The sequence below is a fragment of the Tachypleus tridentatus genome, chromosome 6, assembly GCF_004210375.1.
Source record: "Tachypleus tridentatus isolate NWPU-2018 chromosome 6, ASM421037v1, whole genome shotgun sequence".
Classification (NCBI taxonomy): domain Eukaryota; kingdom Metazoa; phylum Arthropoda; class Merostomata; order Xiphosura; family Limulidae; genus Tachypleus; species Tachypleus tridentatus.
The window spans coordinates 6,330,601-6,347,525 of record NC_134830.1 but is presented as its reverse complement, the minus strand read 5'-3'; the positions used below and the strand labels follow the sequence as shown (position 1 = coordinate 6,347,525).

The following is a 16,925-nucleotide window of genomic DNA, read 5'->3' as shown; positions in this document are numbered from 1 at the left end:
ATTTAAAGGTTGGCATACACCAAACGGGCAACAACATATCGCAGTACGTTCTAAAAAATGAAACTAGTGAATAAATACAATTAAAGACGATTTACTTTCGTTCTTCCGCCACAGAATATAAAAACCAAAATATGTAGATAACTGTTATTCTCCATAGTTCGTTTATAAAGGTAAAATCCGGGGTTCGATTTCTTGTCCATACAGTCCATTATGTAGCTGTGTACTAAACAACAGGAACAATATTAGTGCATACGGGTTTTAACTCCAGGAATTATTTTCTGCTGATAAGTTGTATCTATATCTTTCTTTTAAAACCCTGATTTAGGTTTTTTTACCCTGTGTTAAGTTGTCGAAACTGTCAAGTTGAAAACGGACGGTGTGAAAGCTAGAAGTTACGTGTACTCTCGTGAGAGTTCTCGGGATTTAGTGTAATGACGTATCTTGATTTTTATCTCGTGTTGAAAGTAAACAACCGATTACTTAAGAGACCCGTGTTTTTGTTTTAATGGTTATGATATTACATTACATTATATTATATCCACTTCCTTTTCATTAAATCCGTAAGATTTGATCAAAGAACTTCAGATAAAGAACTTGCAGCTTTGTATGGTGCAATATAGCGAAATGCGATCAACCGACGAACTGAGTGTACTCGTAATCTGAAGGTATACATTACAGAGAGATATCAATCTAAACCAGATATCAGTTAATTCATTCTTACTGCATTATTTTCACGCTGTGTCATCGGCACTGACTGTCACTAAATACTATAAACTTTTCTGTGAGGTATTACATTTCATGATGTCTCATCTAATTTCACACGCTTCAGTTTGTAACTTGACGTTTCGCGAGTTTCACACTGCCACATGACGTTTCGAATTCCACGATATTTCACATTTTGTTAGCAGTGTTGGGTTACGTTCGTATTATTAACAGTATTACGTTTGTGTTGTTGTGGTCACGCTATGCCCCTCGTGTTATTGAAAACCCGAGTCCAGGAAGACAAGAACAGTTAACCAATACTGAAGTATTACACTGATTCTGTTTTAAACTACATCATGATAAGTGTCTGATCTACAACCACCACCAACCACAAAGAATAAAGGGTTTCTTGCAAATGTTTATCAGAAGTTACAAGTTAGATTACTCATTCATTTAGAAAGTTCACTTCTGCAGCAAAGATCAGACAAATATAGTTTGCCCTTATTATAGTTCCTCACCAGTCCAGCGGTCATGTATTTGTAATAACAATAACTCATGAACCACAACATTTAATATGCATAAAAGGGCTTGTTATGTTTTCTGTCTCCTTGTTCATCACGTTTCTCAAACAATACCATCACATATAATTTCAATATACATTTACTCACGATTGTATATCAGCAGTTACCAACTGGTACAGTGGTGAGTCTACGGATTTACAATGTTAAAATCAGGGGTTTGATCCCTTCGGTGAACACAGCAAATAGCCCGATGTATCTTTCCTGTAGCAAAGCACACACACATACACATTTTATATCAGTAAGTCTACATTTAAATGTTGTGATTTTAAACAAAATGGAGAAAACACTGAGTGTGTAAAAAATCCTTTGTCAACGTTTTTATCATCTTAAAATATCAGAAACTATTGTTTTTTGATGAGAGAATTTATCAGTGATGACGAAAAAACCCACTTGTAGAGAAAAATTTATCTGTAAAAACGACTGGTTTTGTTTGAGAAAGTGTTTTATGCAGAGGAGCGAACAACGTTTCGACCTTCTTCGGACATCGTCAGGTTCACAAAGAAAGAAAGAGGTAACTGACCGATAGCTGACCACATGTTTGAAGGGGGTTGTATAACTGAGTGTAGAAATGTAGAAGGCGTGCTTAGATGTTTGATTATATTTATTAATATAGGTATAAACGTGTTCCTTTGTATTGGTTTATTTTGAGCTTGCGTTGTTGTATAAGTAAGGTTTCTTTAATTTTGCGTTTCTTTATTTAGTATTTGAGTGTTTTCTATGGTTATGTTGTGTTTATTTGATTTGCACTGTTCGAAAACGTGACTTTTTGTGTTCTTTGAATCTGGTTTCCATTTTTCTACTTGTTTCTCCAATATAGAAGTTGTTGCAGTTATCACATTGTATTTTATAAATAATGTTGGTGTGGTGTTTGTACATAGTATAGATCTCAGTTTTGTGCCTGGTTTTTGAATAAATTTGGTGTCAACTGGAATGTCATATTTTGTTACTAGTTTTTGCCAAATGTTGGTTATTTTTTGGCTGATGTCGGGAATATATGGTATACAGCAGTATATGGTTTCATAATTTTTTGATTCGTGAGATATATTTACTTTTGTTGGTTGATTTTCCTTTCTGTCTAGGTGTATGCGTATAATGTTTTCTACAGTTTGTGGAGGAAACTTATTGATGTTGATGAAGTATTGTTTTATTTTGTCTAATTCACCGTTAATTTTATCTGGTGAGCATAGTTTCATGGCTGTGTTTATTTGGTTTCTTAGTATGTTGAGTTTTTGTTTTGTTTCATGTGCTGAGTCCCAAGAAATGTATAGTCCAGTATGGGTGATTTTTCGGTGGATTTCTGTTTTGAATTGTGTGTCAGTTCTTGTAATTTTGAGGTTAAGAAATGATATTTGATTGCTTTCTTCCCGTTCAGATGTGAAGTTAATGTCGGGATGTATTGAGTTAATGTGATTGAAAAAATTAAGTGTGTTCTGTAGATTTGAATCCCGCAACCGTGTCATCTACATATCTGTACCAGTATAGTGATTGATGTAATGCTGTGTTAGTTGCTTGTGTTTCAACTTGTGTCATAAAAATATTGGCTAGAACTGGTGATACTGGGTTGCCCATGCTTAGGCCATTTGTTTGTATGTAGTTGTGGTTGTTGAACATGAAGTTTGTCTTTATCGTGGTGAATTCTATGAGGGTTGCTAATTGGTTGCTGGGAATGTCTATAGTTGGGTTAGCGTCTCAGATATAGAGTTCTAAGGCTATCTTGCAGACTTCAGCGGTTGGGACTTCTGTAAAGAGGGATATAACATCGAAACTGGCCATTAAGGCTTTATGATTAAGTTAATTAAGGTTAGATTTGAAATTAAAAAAGTCTTTGATGAATGAGCTGGCTGATGTTACATATTTGTAGATTGCCCATGCTATGTATTTACCAAGATTGTAATTAAACGATTCATATGAGGACATTATTGGTCGTAATGGACAATCTGGTTTATGAGGTTTAGGGATGCCGTATATTTGCGGTGTGCGTGAGTCGGTTTTACGTAGGTAGGAATAAAGTGTTTGTGAAATTCTGTTGGCTTTTTTCATTTGTAGTAGTATTTTGTTTAGTTGCGTTTCGTGTGTCTTTGTTAGATTTGTGTGTATTGGTTTAAATTTGTGTGTGTCTGATAGGATGTTCTTCATTTTTTGGATGTATTCATTCGTGTTCATTATGACTATAGCGTTACCTTTATCTGCTTTTAGTATTTTAATGTTTTTGTCATATTTAAGGTTTTTAATGGAATTAATGTCTCTTTTTGTAAGATTGTTTTTAATTTTCTGTTTTGTGAAATTATGTTGATGGTTTTGTGAGAAAATTCTTAGAAAAATTGTTTAAGATGTTGTTTTTAGGTGTTTCTGGAAAATATAAATTTTTAATTTTACCTGGGAAGTTTGGCTGTTGGATGTCAATAAAATTGTCGAAGTTCCCAGCAACCAATTTTTATCACATTAACTCTGTACATCCCAACATTAACTTCACATGTGAACAGGAAGAAAGCAATCAAATATTATTTCTTAACCTCAAAATTACAAGAACCGACACACAATTTAAAACAGAAATCCACCGAAAAATCACCCATACTGGACTATACATTCCTTGGGACTCAGCACATGAAACAAAACAAAAACTCAACATACTAAGAAACCAAATAAACACAGCCATAAAACTATTCTCACCAGATAAATTTAACGAAGTATTAGACAAAATAAAACAATACTTCATCAACATCAATAAATTTCCTCCACAGACCGTAGAAAATATTATACGCACACACCTGGACAGAAAGCAAAATCAACCAACAAAAGTAAATATATCTCACGAATCATAAAATTATGAAACCATATACTGCTGTATACCATATATTCCTGACATCAGCAAACAAATAACCAACATTTGGCAAAAACTAATAATAAAACATGACATTCCAGTTAATACCAAAGTTATTCAAAAACCAGGCACAAAACTGAGGTCTATACTATGTAAAAACTATACTGACAAACACCACACCAACATTATTTATAAAATACAATGTGATAACTGCCACAACTTCTATATTGGAGAAACAAGTAGAAAAATGGAAACCAGATTCAAAGAACATAAAAAGTCACCTTCACACGTTTTCGAACACTGCAAATCAAATAAACACAACATAACCATAGAAAACACTTAAATACTAAATAAAGAAACAAACACAAACAAACGCAAAATTAAAGAAGCCTTACTTATACAACAACTCAAGCCTAAAATAAACCAATACAAAGGAACACCTTTATACCTATATAAACAAATATAATCAAACATCTAAGCAGGCCCTCTACATTCCTACACTCAGTTACACAACCCCCTTCAAATATACTGTCAAATATCGGTCAGTTACCTGTTTCTTTCTTTGTGAACCTGACGATGACCGAAGAAGGTCGAAATGTTGTTCGCTCCTCTGCATAAAATTTTTTTTTCAACCCAAACCACTCGTTTTTACATATGTATTAAACTCAGTTTTTTTGTCTGTTAACAGCAAACGAATACAAAAGTTCTCCGTCAATCAAACTCAGTTTCTTAGTGGTGTGTACTTTTTTACAGTACGATCAAACAAGAGTTAACGGTCAACATTAACTTGAGAGAAACATTAAGATTTATTTCTTAAATTAATTAATAAATAGTGTTAATAATTCAGCGCCCTCTAGTAGCACAGCGGCATGATACGGACTAAAAACGCTGTAAACCGGGTTTCCATATATGGACAATCCATTGTGTAGCTATGAGTTTATTTCTAAACAAGTAATGAATTACCATTAAAATTCTTACTTCTCGTTAATAGCACTTTCAATAATATTAGTACTCACAATACTGAGTAGTTATTTAAATTACAAGCGGAGTTTAACATGGGAGTGGATGAATGTTAATGTTCCATTGACAGTTTTTCTCCGACGTCATAAATACATCATGGAAATGACGTTCTCTATAATTGTGAGCTTTATAGTCGGAACCACACCACCGTTAAATCACGTGATATTCCATTTGAAAATAAACAGAACGAACGAAACATCAGCTTTCCTTCAAGTGACATATATTTTACCACGATTATCTAAATATTAATATTTATACATAACCCTTTACTTACATATTTCACACCAAGAAAGCGACTTAATGTTTCGGTACGACTTGGAAAGATGGTAGCTTTTTTTGTTGTTGTTTTTTTAATTTTGCACAAAGCTACTCGAGTGCTATCTGTGCTAGCCGTCCCTAATTTAGCAGTGTAAGACTAGAGGAAAGACAGCTAGTCATCATCACCCACCGCCAACTCTTGGGCTACTCTTTTACCAACGAATAGTGAGATTGACGGTCACATTATAACGCCCCCACGGCGCGACGGGGATGTGAACCCGTGATCCTCAGAATACGAGTCGCACGACTTAACCATGCCGGCCCAAGATGGTAGCAGTGTGAAAAGATACCGAATTATCGTTATGACGTTCACGATCCCCGCTGGTACAGCGGTAAGACTACGAATTTACAACGCTAAAATCAGCGGTTCAATTCCCTCGGTGGTCCCAACAGATAGCCAAGATGTGGCTTTGCTACCAGAAAACACGCACACACTTTATGACGTCTACAGCGCCATTTGTATAGAAAAATAATAACAGTTGAGAATTCTATTCAAATACTATTTTGAATTTGGCGCAAAGTTACTCATAGGCTATGTGCTCTTGTTGTCCCAAATTTAGTAGTGATAAACTAGAAAAAAGGAAGCTAGTCAACACCACCCACCGCCAACTCTTGGGCTTCTTTTACCAACGAATAGTGGGATTGATGGTGACACTGTAATGTCTCATTGGTGAGAGGTCGCTCATGTTCAGGAATCGTATTCTCCAACTTTGATTCGAGTGCCCTAGCGACCAGGCCATGCCTAAATTATCAGAAGATAAAACGTTTAGTAACAAGAAAAAGGAAAGACAACCTTTGTTAAATTGAAAAATATATATTTATTTTTATATATTCAAAATATGATTTATAATACATCTAGATATTACATATTATCACAGAAAAAGTAAGAGACGACTTGACAAGTAAGCAGCACGTGTCTAACTGACGCATCATCAACTGCGAATGTAATAAGGTCACTTGTAATACAAAGAAGTATCCGGTGTTTATACGTAAAAACATCACATAAAAATACCAACAATAATTCATTTGATTGTAACACTGAATGAATATTAAAACAATAAAACACAGCTTTTGTTTACATGGACACGGAGAGTTGTGAAACAAGATAAACAAATATAGTTTTAAGTACACGGGGCTTCCACTTACAAAATTGGGTATAGATTTCAGTAACAGCATTAGTTTTACTGGAGTAAGGAACCCATTTTAAAATGGTAACGTGTCACTTTCACTATATTCCGGTTTCGCTTCACTACAACGATGAAACTCTCACCGAACAGTCATGTATACTTCACACAACGGATCTGGAGTAACATTTGAAATTTCTTTAGAAGTATCTACATACCAGATCCAGTCATATTACACGTAATCTACATTTTATATAGAACCTTTCGGGTAATAGGACATGAAGACGAAAATATCGATGGAGGTTACATTCACGTAATCTCGAACTCAGCTTTGAAGGCCAGGTGTGAACATTGGATTGTTTTGAATTTTGCGCAAAGCTGCACAAAGGCTATCTGCTCTAGCCGTCCACGATTTAGTAGTGTAAGACTAGAGGGAAGGCAGATAGTCATTACCACCCACCGCCAACTCTTGGGCTACTCTTTTACCAACGAATAGTGGGATTGACCGAACATTATAACGCCCCCACGGTTGAAATGGTGAGCATGTTTAGTGTGACGAGGATTCGAACCCGCGACCCTCGGATTACGAGTCGAATGCCTTAACCACCTGGTCATGTTGGACCTGTAAACATTCCTTTTGACAAATTTACAAATAAATTGTATATCTTTTTACTGGTCGTATATCAAATGAATAAGAACATACAGAGACAAAGATTTTAACACATAGTTTTCAATTCATTAATGTGTCCTTGTTTTATTAAGAACACTTTAAGTATTTATTGGTCATTTTTAATTTGAACCATAAAAAATTAAAAGATATCTGGTTTTATTGCTTTTATATACCTTTAGACTAAAAACGTTTATATAAAAAGACCATTAAATTCAAGTCGAACTCATGACCTTTCCAATCGTCGGGTCATAACCTTTGATTTAGTCACTACATCCCTCCAGATTACCCGGTTCTCTGTCATTCTCACACAGTCTACCACTGAGGACTTAATCTTCCGATAAGGACTTAGTCTAAGGAATTAATCTACCGCTGAGGACTTTGTCTAAGAACTTAATCTTCCGCTGAGGACTTTGTCTAAGAACTTAATCTTTCGCTGAGGACTTAGTCTAAGGACTTAATCTACCGCTGAGGACTTAGTTTAAGGACTTAATCTACCGCTGAGAACTTAGTCTAAGGACTTAATCTACCGCTGAGGACTTTGGTTTTCCCTTCAAAATATAATATTGGTAAGGGTGTCCAGGTTTGTCGTCACGAGATCAAATCATCATTGTGTATTTCTTTTCATAGTTTCTATCAATGTTTCACAATTTTTTATTTTCTATGGACTGTTCTTTGTAATTACCATGTTTGTTCTGTAAACGGTATGGAGAATGCAGAAGTGTACTCTCAAACATCACATTTTGAGCACTTCTATTTTGTTTACCAGTCTGTTTGTGAAAGTCCATGCCTCATACCCATACAGTGCTGCTGAAGCCCGAAAATGACGAAAGTTTGTTCTTAAAGTGACGATCTTACTCGTCCAGATTTTCTTGAGTTTCGCAAGCTGGCCTGTGTTTAAAGTCAATCTGTGGACAAAGGCTAGTCACTGATCACCAAGGTCGCCAAACAGCTTCACCCGATTCTTCGATAGAGTTGGTAGGTTGATGATGGACGTTTGGAAGTAGGTGCCTTATTCCTCTGTTGACACAAACTGTTGAACTGTAAATGTTTGAGTTCATGCAGTCTTGTTCACTGGGAACTCGTCCACTATGTTCTTTCACAATATCTCTACTTCTGAGTACAGTTTGCGAAGACAAATTAGATAAAGCGTCTGATGATAAAGTTCTCGAATTGTTGCTAAACGAACGATCCATTGACAAAGAAAAGTGTCTCTTGTCAAATGGATACTGGATATCTGTTCCTGTAGTGGAAGTTGAAGTTGTTGCTGAAATATTTTGTGTAGTGACTGCTTTTTGGATCGAAGCTGCTGAGTCTTGTGGAGAACAATGGTCGCTGGTACCTGCAATAAAGGAAGATGGAGATGGAGAACAATGGTCGCTGGAACCCGCAATAAAGGAAGATGGAGATGTTTTTGATGGTGCCATTATGTTGTCGTTGAACACGTCAGAACCGCAGTCACTGACAGATGGGCTGAGAGCACAGCTTAATGAACTGCTGGCACTCGCGGTTCTTCGTGGACCTGATGGAGACACTGGTTGGTCCCAGGAAGAAAGAGGGTAGCGCGAGTTGGCGCTACTTGAAGTAAAAGACAATGGTTTCGTAGATCTAGAATCTAGTACAAGACTGTTCAAAAGTTGATTAGAAACAGATGATAAGGCTCTGCTAGGGAGCAAAAAACGCGATGTCTCCATTGGAAAGGCGAGTTGGAATAAGATGAAGTCCTCCTAATAGCTTCTCGAAATTGGCTGATGTCATTGAAGAATTGGAAACAGAACCAGATGCCCTTGGAACATTATTATTTACATCTACTCCCTGCAAGGGTCTAGAGGGAACACCATTAACAGAAAGAGTACCCAACATTCCAGTGGATATCTGAACTCCTAATGGTTGTAAATGGTTTACAATGTCTGGAACAGAACGGGTCATCCCTGGAAAAGCCATATTTGCTGCAGTATTGAATGGGGTAATATTCTGAAGACTGGAAACACAATTTGCCATATGATTCAGTAAACGGTGACGGATGCTGTCTTCCACTCCATCTAGTCTGTTAATGTACCTACTCACTTCTGCAGCGCATTCATTGAACCCAGCCTTGAATTTATTTAGGACCAAAGGATCCGCAGCAATGGCAGCTACATGAAAAGAGACATGTTTTATAAATGTTCATCAAAAACTGGTTTAACTGAACTACATCATGTTTTATAAATGTTCATCGAAAACTGGTTTAACTGAACTACATCATGTTTTATAAATGTTCATCGAAAACTGGTTTAACTGAACTACATGTTTTATAAATGTTCATCGAAAATTGGTTTAACTGAACTACATCATGTTTTACAAATGTTCATCGAAAACTGGTTTAACTGAACTACATCACATGTTACATGTTATTATTTTATCCAATCATCCACTAAAGAAAAGTGTCATATTTTACATAACACTGATTTGAATGTACACTGATGTAAGATGTTGCGATTAAAACATTTATAAAGACACTTTTACGAATTAGTAAAGAAAACAACAACAACAAATTTACATTGGTAGCGTGAGAGGTTGAAATATTGGGAATATGCATTTTTTTTTTCTATTTTCTTTACCAAAACAAATATCTGATCTACCAACATACAAAATGTCCGAAAATTGTATTAATAATAAAATCGTTAACTTTCTTCATTTTCAAAGATGAGATCTACGTAACAATGACTACTAAAATTACTTTGGAACGACGACGGGGGAGAGGGACTGGGTGGTACCTTCACGCAAAACTACACGAACTAAACGACGGCTGTCTTTACTAGCCGTCTATAATTTGGCATAGCAAAATGTTTGCGGACTTGCACCGCGAGAAACCGGGTTTCGATACCACTGGTGGGCAAAGCACATACAAACAGACCGTTGTGAAGGTTTCTGCTTAACTCCGAACAAATAAACAAATCCTAAGTCACAAGTGAATGACTACAGGGAAAGCAGCTAGTCATCAGTACCCAAAGGGCTATTCTTTTACGAACGAATAGTGGGATTGGCTGCCACATTATAACACCCCCACGGATGAAAGGGCGAACATGTTTGGTGGGACGAAGATTTGCACGTGTGTACCATTACGAGCAAAGCTCCCCTGGGCCACAATATACTGCTCCCTGTACTATGGGCTTTAGGGGTGACACAACCGTGTAAGCGGCGGATGCTGTTGACTGTTAGCAGTCCTGAAATAGGTACAGGCAGCTAAGTCTGATCTTCGGGGTCTCTAACCAAGGCGTGAATCGCATAACCAATAAAGGCGGATTAAAACATTCAGAAAAATGCATGTTTGAATAAGAATGTCAACATTCACCTCAGAACGAATTGTAAATATCTGAGTTCGTACTCACCTCTTGAAGTTTCTTGTTATTCTATCAGGGAAATTTATAGACTACAAAATCCGTTTAGACCGTTTCATTAATCAGTAAAATAGTTCTAGTGACAAATCGCCTGGCCCGGCATGGCCAAGCGTGTTAAGGCGTGAGACTCGTAATCTGAGGGTCGCGGGTTCGCATTCCTGTCGCGCCAAACATGCTCGCCCTTTCACCCGTGGGAGCGTTATAATGTGACGGTTAATCCCACTATTCGTTGGTAAAAGAGTAGCCCAAGAGTTGGCGATGGGTGGTGACGACTAGCTGCCTTCCCTCTAGTCTTACACTCCTAAATTAGGGACGGCTAGCACAGATAGCTCTCGAGTAGCTTTGTGTGAAATTAAAAAACAAACAAACAAACAGACAAATTGCAGAGCGAAAGAACTGTGGACTGAGATACAAAATATAAGTAACCCGAGCTGGTGGTGGTGACTGGAAGATGTAACAGTATCTTAAATAGTTTTTATTTGGTCACTAGAACAAATAATGGTATCTTAACTGGTTTCTTTGTAGTGACTGGAATATATAACAGTATCTTAAATAGTTTCTTTGAGGTGACTCGAATATATAACAGCATCTTAAATAGTTTCTTTGTGGTGACTGGAATATATAACAGTATTTTCGTTTATGTCTGCAAAATGTCAACTATTTGTCGTGTTTTATACCAATTTCTAAATATGATTAATATACAGATGCTATCTACAAATGGGCCCCTAGTAACACAACGGTGGGTCTCTGGACTCACGCCGCTAGAAACCAAGTTTCGATACCTGTGATTGACAGAGCACAAATAGCCCATTGTGTAGCTTTGTGCTCAACTTAAAACAAGCAAGTGACGACTAGTTCAGCTCTAAGCTGTAACGTAATTACTGGACTAATTGTATTGTTTAATAAAAGACCATAAGGCTCACCTGCTACCTGTTGTCTCTGGATGTTCTGAAGATGACGCACTGTCATGTCCAGTATGTCAGCCTTCTCCAGTTTCGAATGTCGGGATGGCTGTGAAGAATAACATACTGACTTGATAATGTGGCCATAACAAAATACAATATTGTTTACTGACTTGATAATGTGGCCATATCGAAATACAATAATGTTTACTGACTTGATAATGTGGCCATAACGGAATACAATATTGTTTACTGACTTGATAATGTAGCCATAACGAAATACAATATTGTTTACTGACTTGATAATGTAGCCATAACGAAATACAATATTGTTTACTGACTTGATAATGTGGCCATAACAAAGTACAATATTGTTTACTGACTTGATAATGTGGCCATAACGAAATACAATAATGTTTACTGACTTGATAATGTGGCCATAACGAAATACAATAATGTTTACTGACTTGATAATGTGGCCATAACGAAATACAATATTGTTTACTGACTTGATAATATAGCCATAACGAAATAGACTCTTGTATTTTATTTTATAAATTAGTTTTAACAAAACATAAAAATCAGTAACCTGCTATAATAATGGTCAAGGCGTGGCTTCCTGATTAGCGTAACCAGAATAGCGTTCCTCGTATTTTGGAATATCGGGTTGGTTATAAAGAGGCAGTAAAATCCAACTGTTCGATTATTGTATACCGGGAATAAATAGTAAGTGCCGTTGACAAGCTGTCTTCTATTTGGTCTTATCATCTCGAAAGTTGGAACGGTTACCACAGATGGCACTCGTGTAGCTTTACGTGATATGCGAAAAAAACAAAGATCTCCTTACTGTCACGTAAAAATTCACAGTATGACACAGACAGTATATCTGTTCACTTGACAGTGAAACATGGATGTCACGTAAAAATTCACAGTATGACACAGTATATCTGTTCACTTGACAGTGAAATATGGATGTCACGTAAAATTCACAGTATGACACAGTATATCTGTTCACTTGACAGTGAAATATGGATGTCACGTAAAATTCACAGTATGACACAGTATATCTGTTCACTTGACAGTGAAATATGGATGTCACGTAAATATTCACAGTATGACACAGTTACTATATCTGTTCACTTGACAGTGAAATATGGATGAAGCATTCTTTAATACATCCAGTATTAAAGTTTTCAGGTTACGGTACAATACGGATGAATCCTTATTTAATACATCCAGTATTAAAGTTTTCAGGTTACGGTACAATATGGACGAATCCTTATTTAATACATCCAGTGTTAAAGTTTTCAGGTTACGGTACAATATGGATGAATCCTTATTTAATACATCCAGTGTTAAACTTTTCAGGTTACGGTACAATATGGATAAATCCTTATTTAATACATCCAATATTAAAGTTTTCAGTTACAGTACAATACGGATGAATCCTTATTTAATACATCCAATATTAAAGTTTTCAGGTTACAGTACAATATGGACGAATCCTTATTTAATACATCCAGTATTAAAGTTTTCAGGTTACGGTACAATACGGATGAATCCTTATTTAATACATCCAATATTAAAGTTTTCAGGTTATGGTACAATACGGATGAATCCTTATTTAATACATCCAGTGTTAAAGTTTTCAGGTTACGGTACAATATGGATGAATCCTTATTTAATACATCCAGTATTAAAGTTTTCAGGTTACGGTACAATATGGATGAATCCTTATTTAATACATCCAGTATTAAAGTTTTCAGGTTACGGTACAATATGGACGAATCCTTATTTAATACATCCAGTGTTAAAGTTTTCAGGTTACGGTACAATATGGATGAATCCTTATTTAATACATCCAGTGTTAAAGTTTTCAGGTTACGGTACAATATGGATGAATCCTTATTTAATACATCCAGTGTTAACGTTTTCAGGTTACGGTACAATATGGATGAATCCTTATTTAATACATCCAGTATTAAAGTTTTCAGGTTACGGTACAATATGGATGAATCCTTATTTAATACATCCAGTGTTAAAGTTTTCAGGTTACGGTACAATATGGATGAATCCTTATTTAATACATCCAGTATTAAAGTTTTCAGGTTACGGTACAATATGGATGAATCCGTTATTACATCCAATACAGTTAAGATGAATTATTTAATACGTCCATTATGATTCCTTCAGTTTATACAAACTGCAGTACAATGTACAATGAACACGAATTTCTGATGAAATTCAAAGTTATACTATTTAATACAGCTAAATTTCAGATGATTCGTGACGTAGTTAGTGTATCTAAACATAATACTTACACCTTCATTCAAAGTTATACTATTTAATACAGCTAAGTTTCAGATGATTCGTGACGTAGTTAGTGTATCTAAACATAATACTTACACCTTCATTCAAAGTTATACTATTTAATACAGCTAAGTTTCAGATGATTCGTGACGTATTTAGTGTATCTAAACATAATACTTACATCTTCATTCAAAGCATCTAAAATCAGGGTTTTTAATTCTCCCAGACATTGGTTGATTCGAGCTCTTCTTCGCTTCTCCATGATGGGTTTAGTAGCCTAGAAAACAGCAGTAGAATTGTGAAGTTAGAAACAAAACCAAAAGATTTGAATCTGAATATTTATATTTATCATGAGAATTCGAGTTACCATAATATATCTACACATGAACTGTGTTTGTGTTCATTATCTGCCTTGTGTTATCTAAAGACTTTCATATTACGTTTGTATGTTTTGAGAAATGATAAATATACATACGAACACTTGGTGGTTATATTTAAAACCCAAGTCACCATTTCATATTTAAAAACATAATTATTTTTTATTAAATTTACTGATAAAACATAATATATTTTGATTATATTCACTTCAGTATTAATCTAATTTTTAATTATTTTTTACATTACATTTTAAACTAATAGTGCAAAACAAATTACATATTTTGAGACACTTTCTCATGTAATCGATAATATATATTTTCGTAAAAGTTACTTTAGCGACTGTTGTTAGTTATTAGGTAATAAATACTATTTGACTCGAGTTTGCCCAGTTTTAGGGAGTACATAACACTATTACCTTTCGATAATCGGTAATTTTGGCAGTGGGTCTTTCTGCTGGCATTTTATTTTCTAGTGATGCTGACATAAACTATTAAACAGGTAGAAATCTTTGTCTGTGCATCAGCTCAATCACGACAGCGACTTGACAACGTGAACGTTACGTCAAGCTATAACGGAATGTTCGAAGCAACTAAGTTTTCATAGCTCAAGCTCCAACCCCTGCAGTGTGGGCTGCCGAGCAGTGTTCAACAAGTGCATGTATGGGAACGTGCGCGCGTGACGTGAGTTGTTATTTATACGAGGTCAACCAAGCGTGTAGACTGAACGTGTGAGAACGGCGAAGCCAGCTCGTTCCCACACTCACAGAGAGTTTCAGGCACGGCGAACGCTGTACAGATTATGACAGTTCCTCACGGTCTTTGCTTGTGTCGTGGTGGGATGTTGGACAATACTAGGATTCACGGTTATTTTTGTCCTTTATTTAGTAGTCTGTTACTACTGAATGATTTAAATATTAAATATATTTATTATTTATTAAATATATTTATATTATATTTATATATTTATATTATATTTATATATTTATATTATATTTATATATTTATATTATATTTATATATTTATATTATATTTATATATTTATATTATATTTATATATTTATATTATATTATATATAGCTATTGACAAAACCGTGAATTTATTTCATTTTTCAATAAATGGATTTCTCTCACTTTCAGTAAATGACACGTGTATTTTATATTTCTGATAACAGTTTTGCTCAACTTAATTTCAAACGTAACAGACTCGAAGAAAGTTTGAGGCAACACTTTGACTTATATCTACAAGGCAGACAGAAAGGGCGAGGCAGAATGGCCGTATAGTTCATACATTTATAACATAATTTAATTTCAAACCACTATATTCTGAAACAGACAATAATTAAATTGGTTTAAATGTACTTTGGCACAGTTATTTTTCCCCACTTTTTATAATATATATATACGAACTGACGGGTTTTCTAGATCACCGAGAGAGATCTGTGCTTTGAAATTCCACACTAAACTGGCGTTGTTACTAAAATTCCTACGCAAGGTTGTTGGTTATAAATTCCAGCAGTCGAGATATAATAAACATGTGCATGTTGATTACTAGTACACTCACTGGTGTTTACATGTGGGCGGAGTCTAATAGTTATGACCCGCAAATCAATCGGGAAGATGGAGATGGGGGATAATCTGAGCATGAATTTGCTGGTAAAACTGCACGTGCCACCACTTTCTACCCATAACCCTGGCTCGTGCGGAGTGTGGGAAAACTCCGCCTCCCAGCGCACGTCGCGGGTAAACCGGTTTTAAGCCTCCGGGTAAGGAAGTGCAGACATTGCAACTGACTTCGTAGGTGTAGGGGACAGATGGATGTTCACGTGCTCTTATGATAGTGTAGTGAGTGTTTTTTAATCTTTAATTTGTTTTTGTTCTTTCTGGCCTATTTTGATTAGTGTTCGATATCTGACTAAGTCTTAAATGTATTTTGTATATGGAATAAATGAATGAATAACCCAACGCTATGTTCCTACTTCCATTTCCTCACCACATTGTCTTCACATTGCTATTTAAATAACCAATGCTATGTTCCTACTTCCATTTCCTCACCACATATTCTTCACATTACTATTTAAATAACCAACGCTATGTTTGTACTTCCATTTCCTCACCACATAGTCTTCACATTACTATTTAAATAACCAACGCTATGTTCCTACTTTCATTTCCTCACCACATATTCTTCACATTACTATTTAAATAACCAACGCTATGTTTGTACTTCCATTTCCTCACCACATAGTCTTCACATTACTATTTAAATAACCAACGCTATGTTTGTACTTCCATTTCCTCACCACATAGTCTTCACATTGCTATTTAAATAACCAACGCTATGTTCCTACTTCCATTTCCTCACCACATATTCTTCACATTACTATTTAAATAACCAACGCTATGTTCCTACTTCCATTTCCTCACCACATAGTCTTCACATTACTATTTAAATAACCAACGCTATGTTCCTACTTCCATTTCCTCACCACATATTCTTCACATTACTATTTAATATATTTATTGACAATATTTAGTTATGTGGTTCCTTTTTTACAGATCTGCACCTTTCTTTTCGTGTGATTTATTAATATTTTGTATTCAAGGATAATATCATTTATTTTATGGTAAAATAAGATAATTGTTTTTGTCACATTTATTTCATACGTTTTGTCTATTTACTGTTTCTAACTTAATTACCTTCATTGTAAACAGTAAATGTGTC

The 16,925-nt window shown here is 35.4% G+C and overlaps 1 protein-coding gene across 1 annotated transcript; it reads right to left on the bottom strand.

Annotated features, from left to right (window-relative positions):
• Positions 1–6,236: 6,236 nt before the first annotated feature.
• LOC143251885 (protein deadpan-like) lies at positions 6,237–14,861 on the bottom strand. The gene is made up of 4 exons (XM_076503216.1): positions 14,619–14,861; positions 14,007–14,102; positions 11,537–11,624; positions 6,237–9,368 (listed from the first exon to the last, which is right to left on the bottom strand). Exons 1-4 carry the CDS (start codon positions 14,685–14,687, stop codon positions 8,899–8,901), a joined length of 723 nt encoding a protein of 240 aa, XP_076359331.1. The 5' UTR covers positions 14,688–14,861; the 3' UTR covers positions 6,237–8,898.
• Positions 14,862–16,925: the final 2,064 nt, after the last annotated feature.

Bases quoted from the DNA above. Each gene is read 5' to 3' on its own strand.
- LOC143251885 (XM_076503216.1), bottom strand. From the start codon at position 14,687: ATGTCAGCATCACTAGAAAATAAAATGCCAGCAGAAAGACCCACTGCC. The intron at 11,625-14,006 runs GTAAGTATTATG...TATTCTTCACAG, and splicing joins TAGATGCTTTGAATGAAGAT to CCATCCCGACATTCGAAACT. The intron at 9,369-11,536 runs GTGAGCCTTATG...CTTTTCATGTAG, and splicing joins CCAGAGACAACAGGTAGCAG to CTGCCATTGCTGCGGATCCT.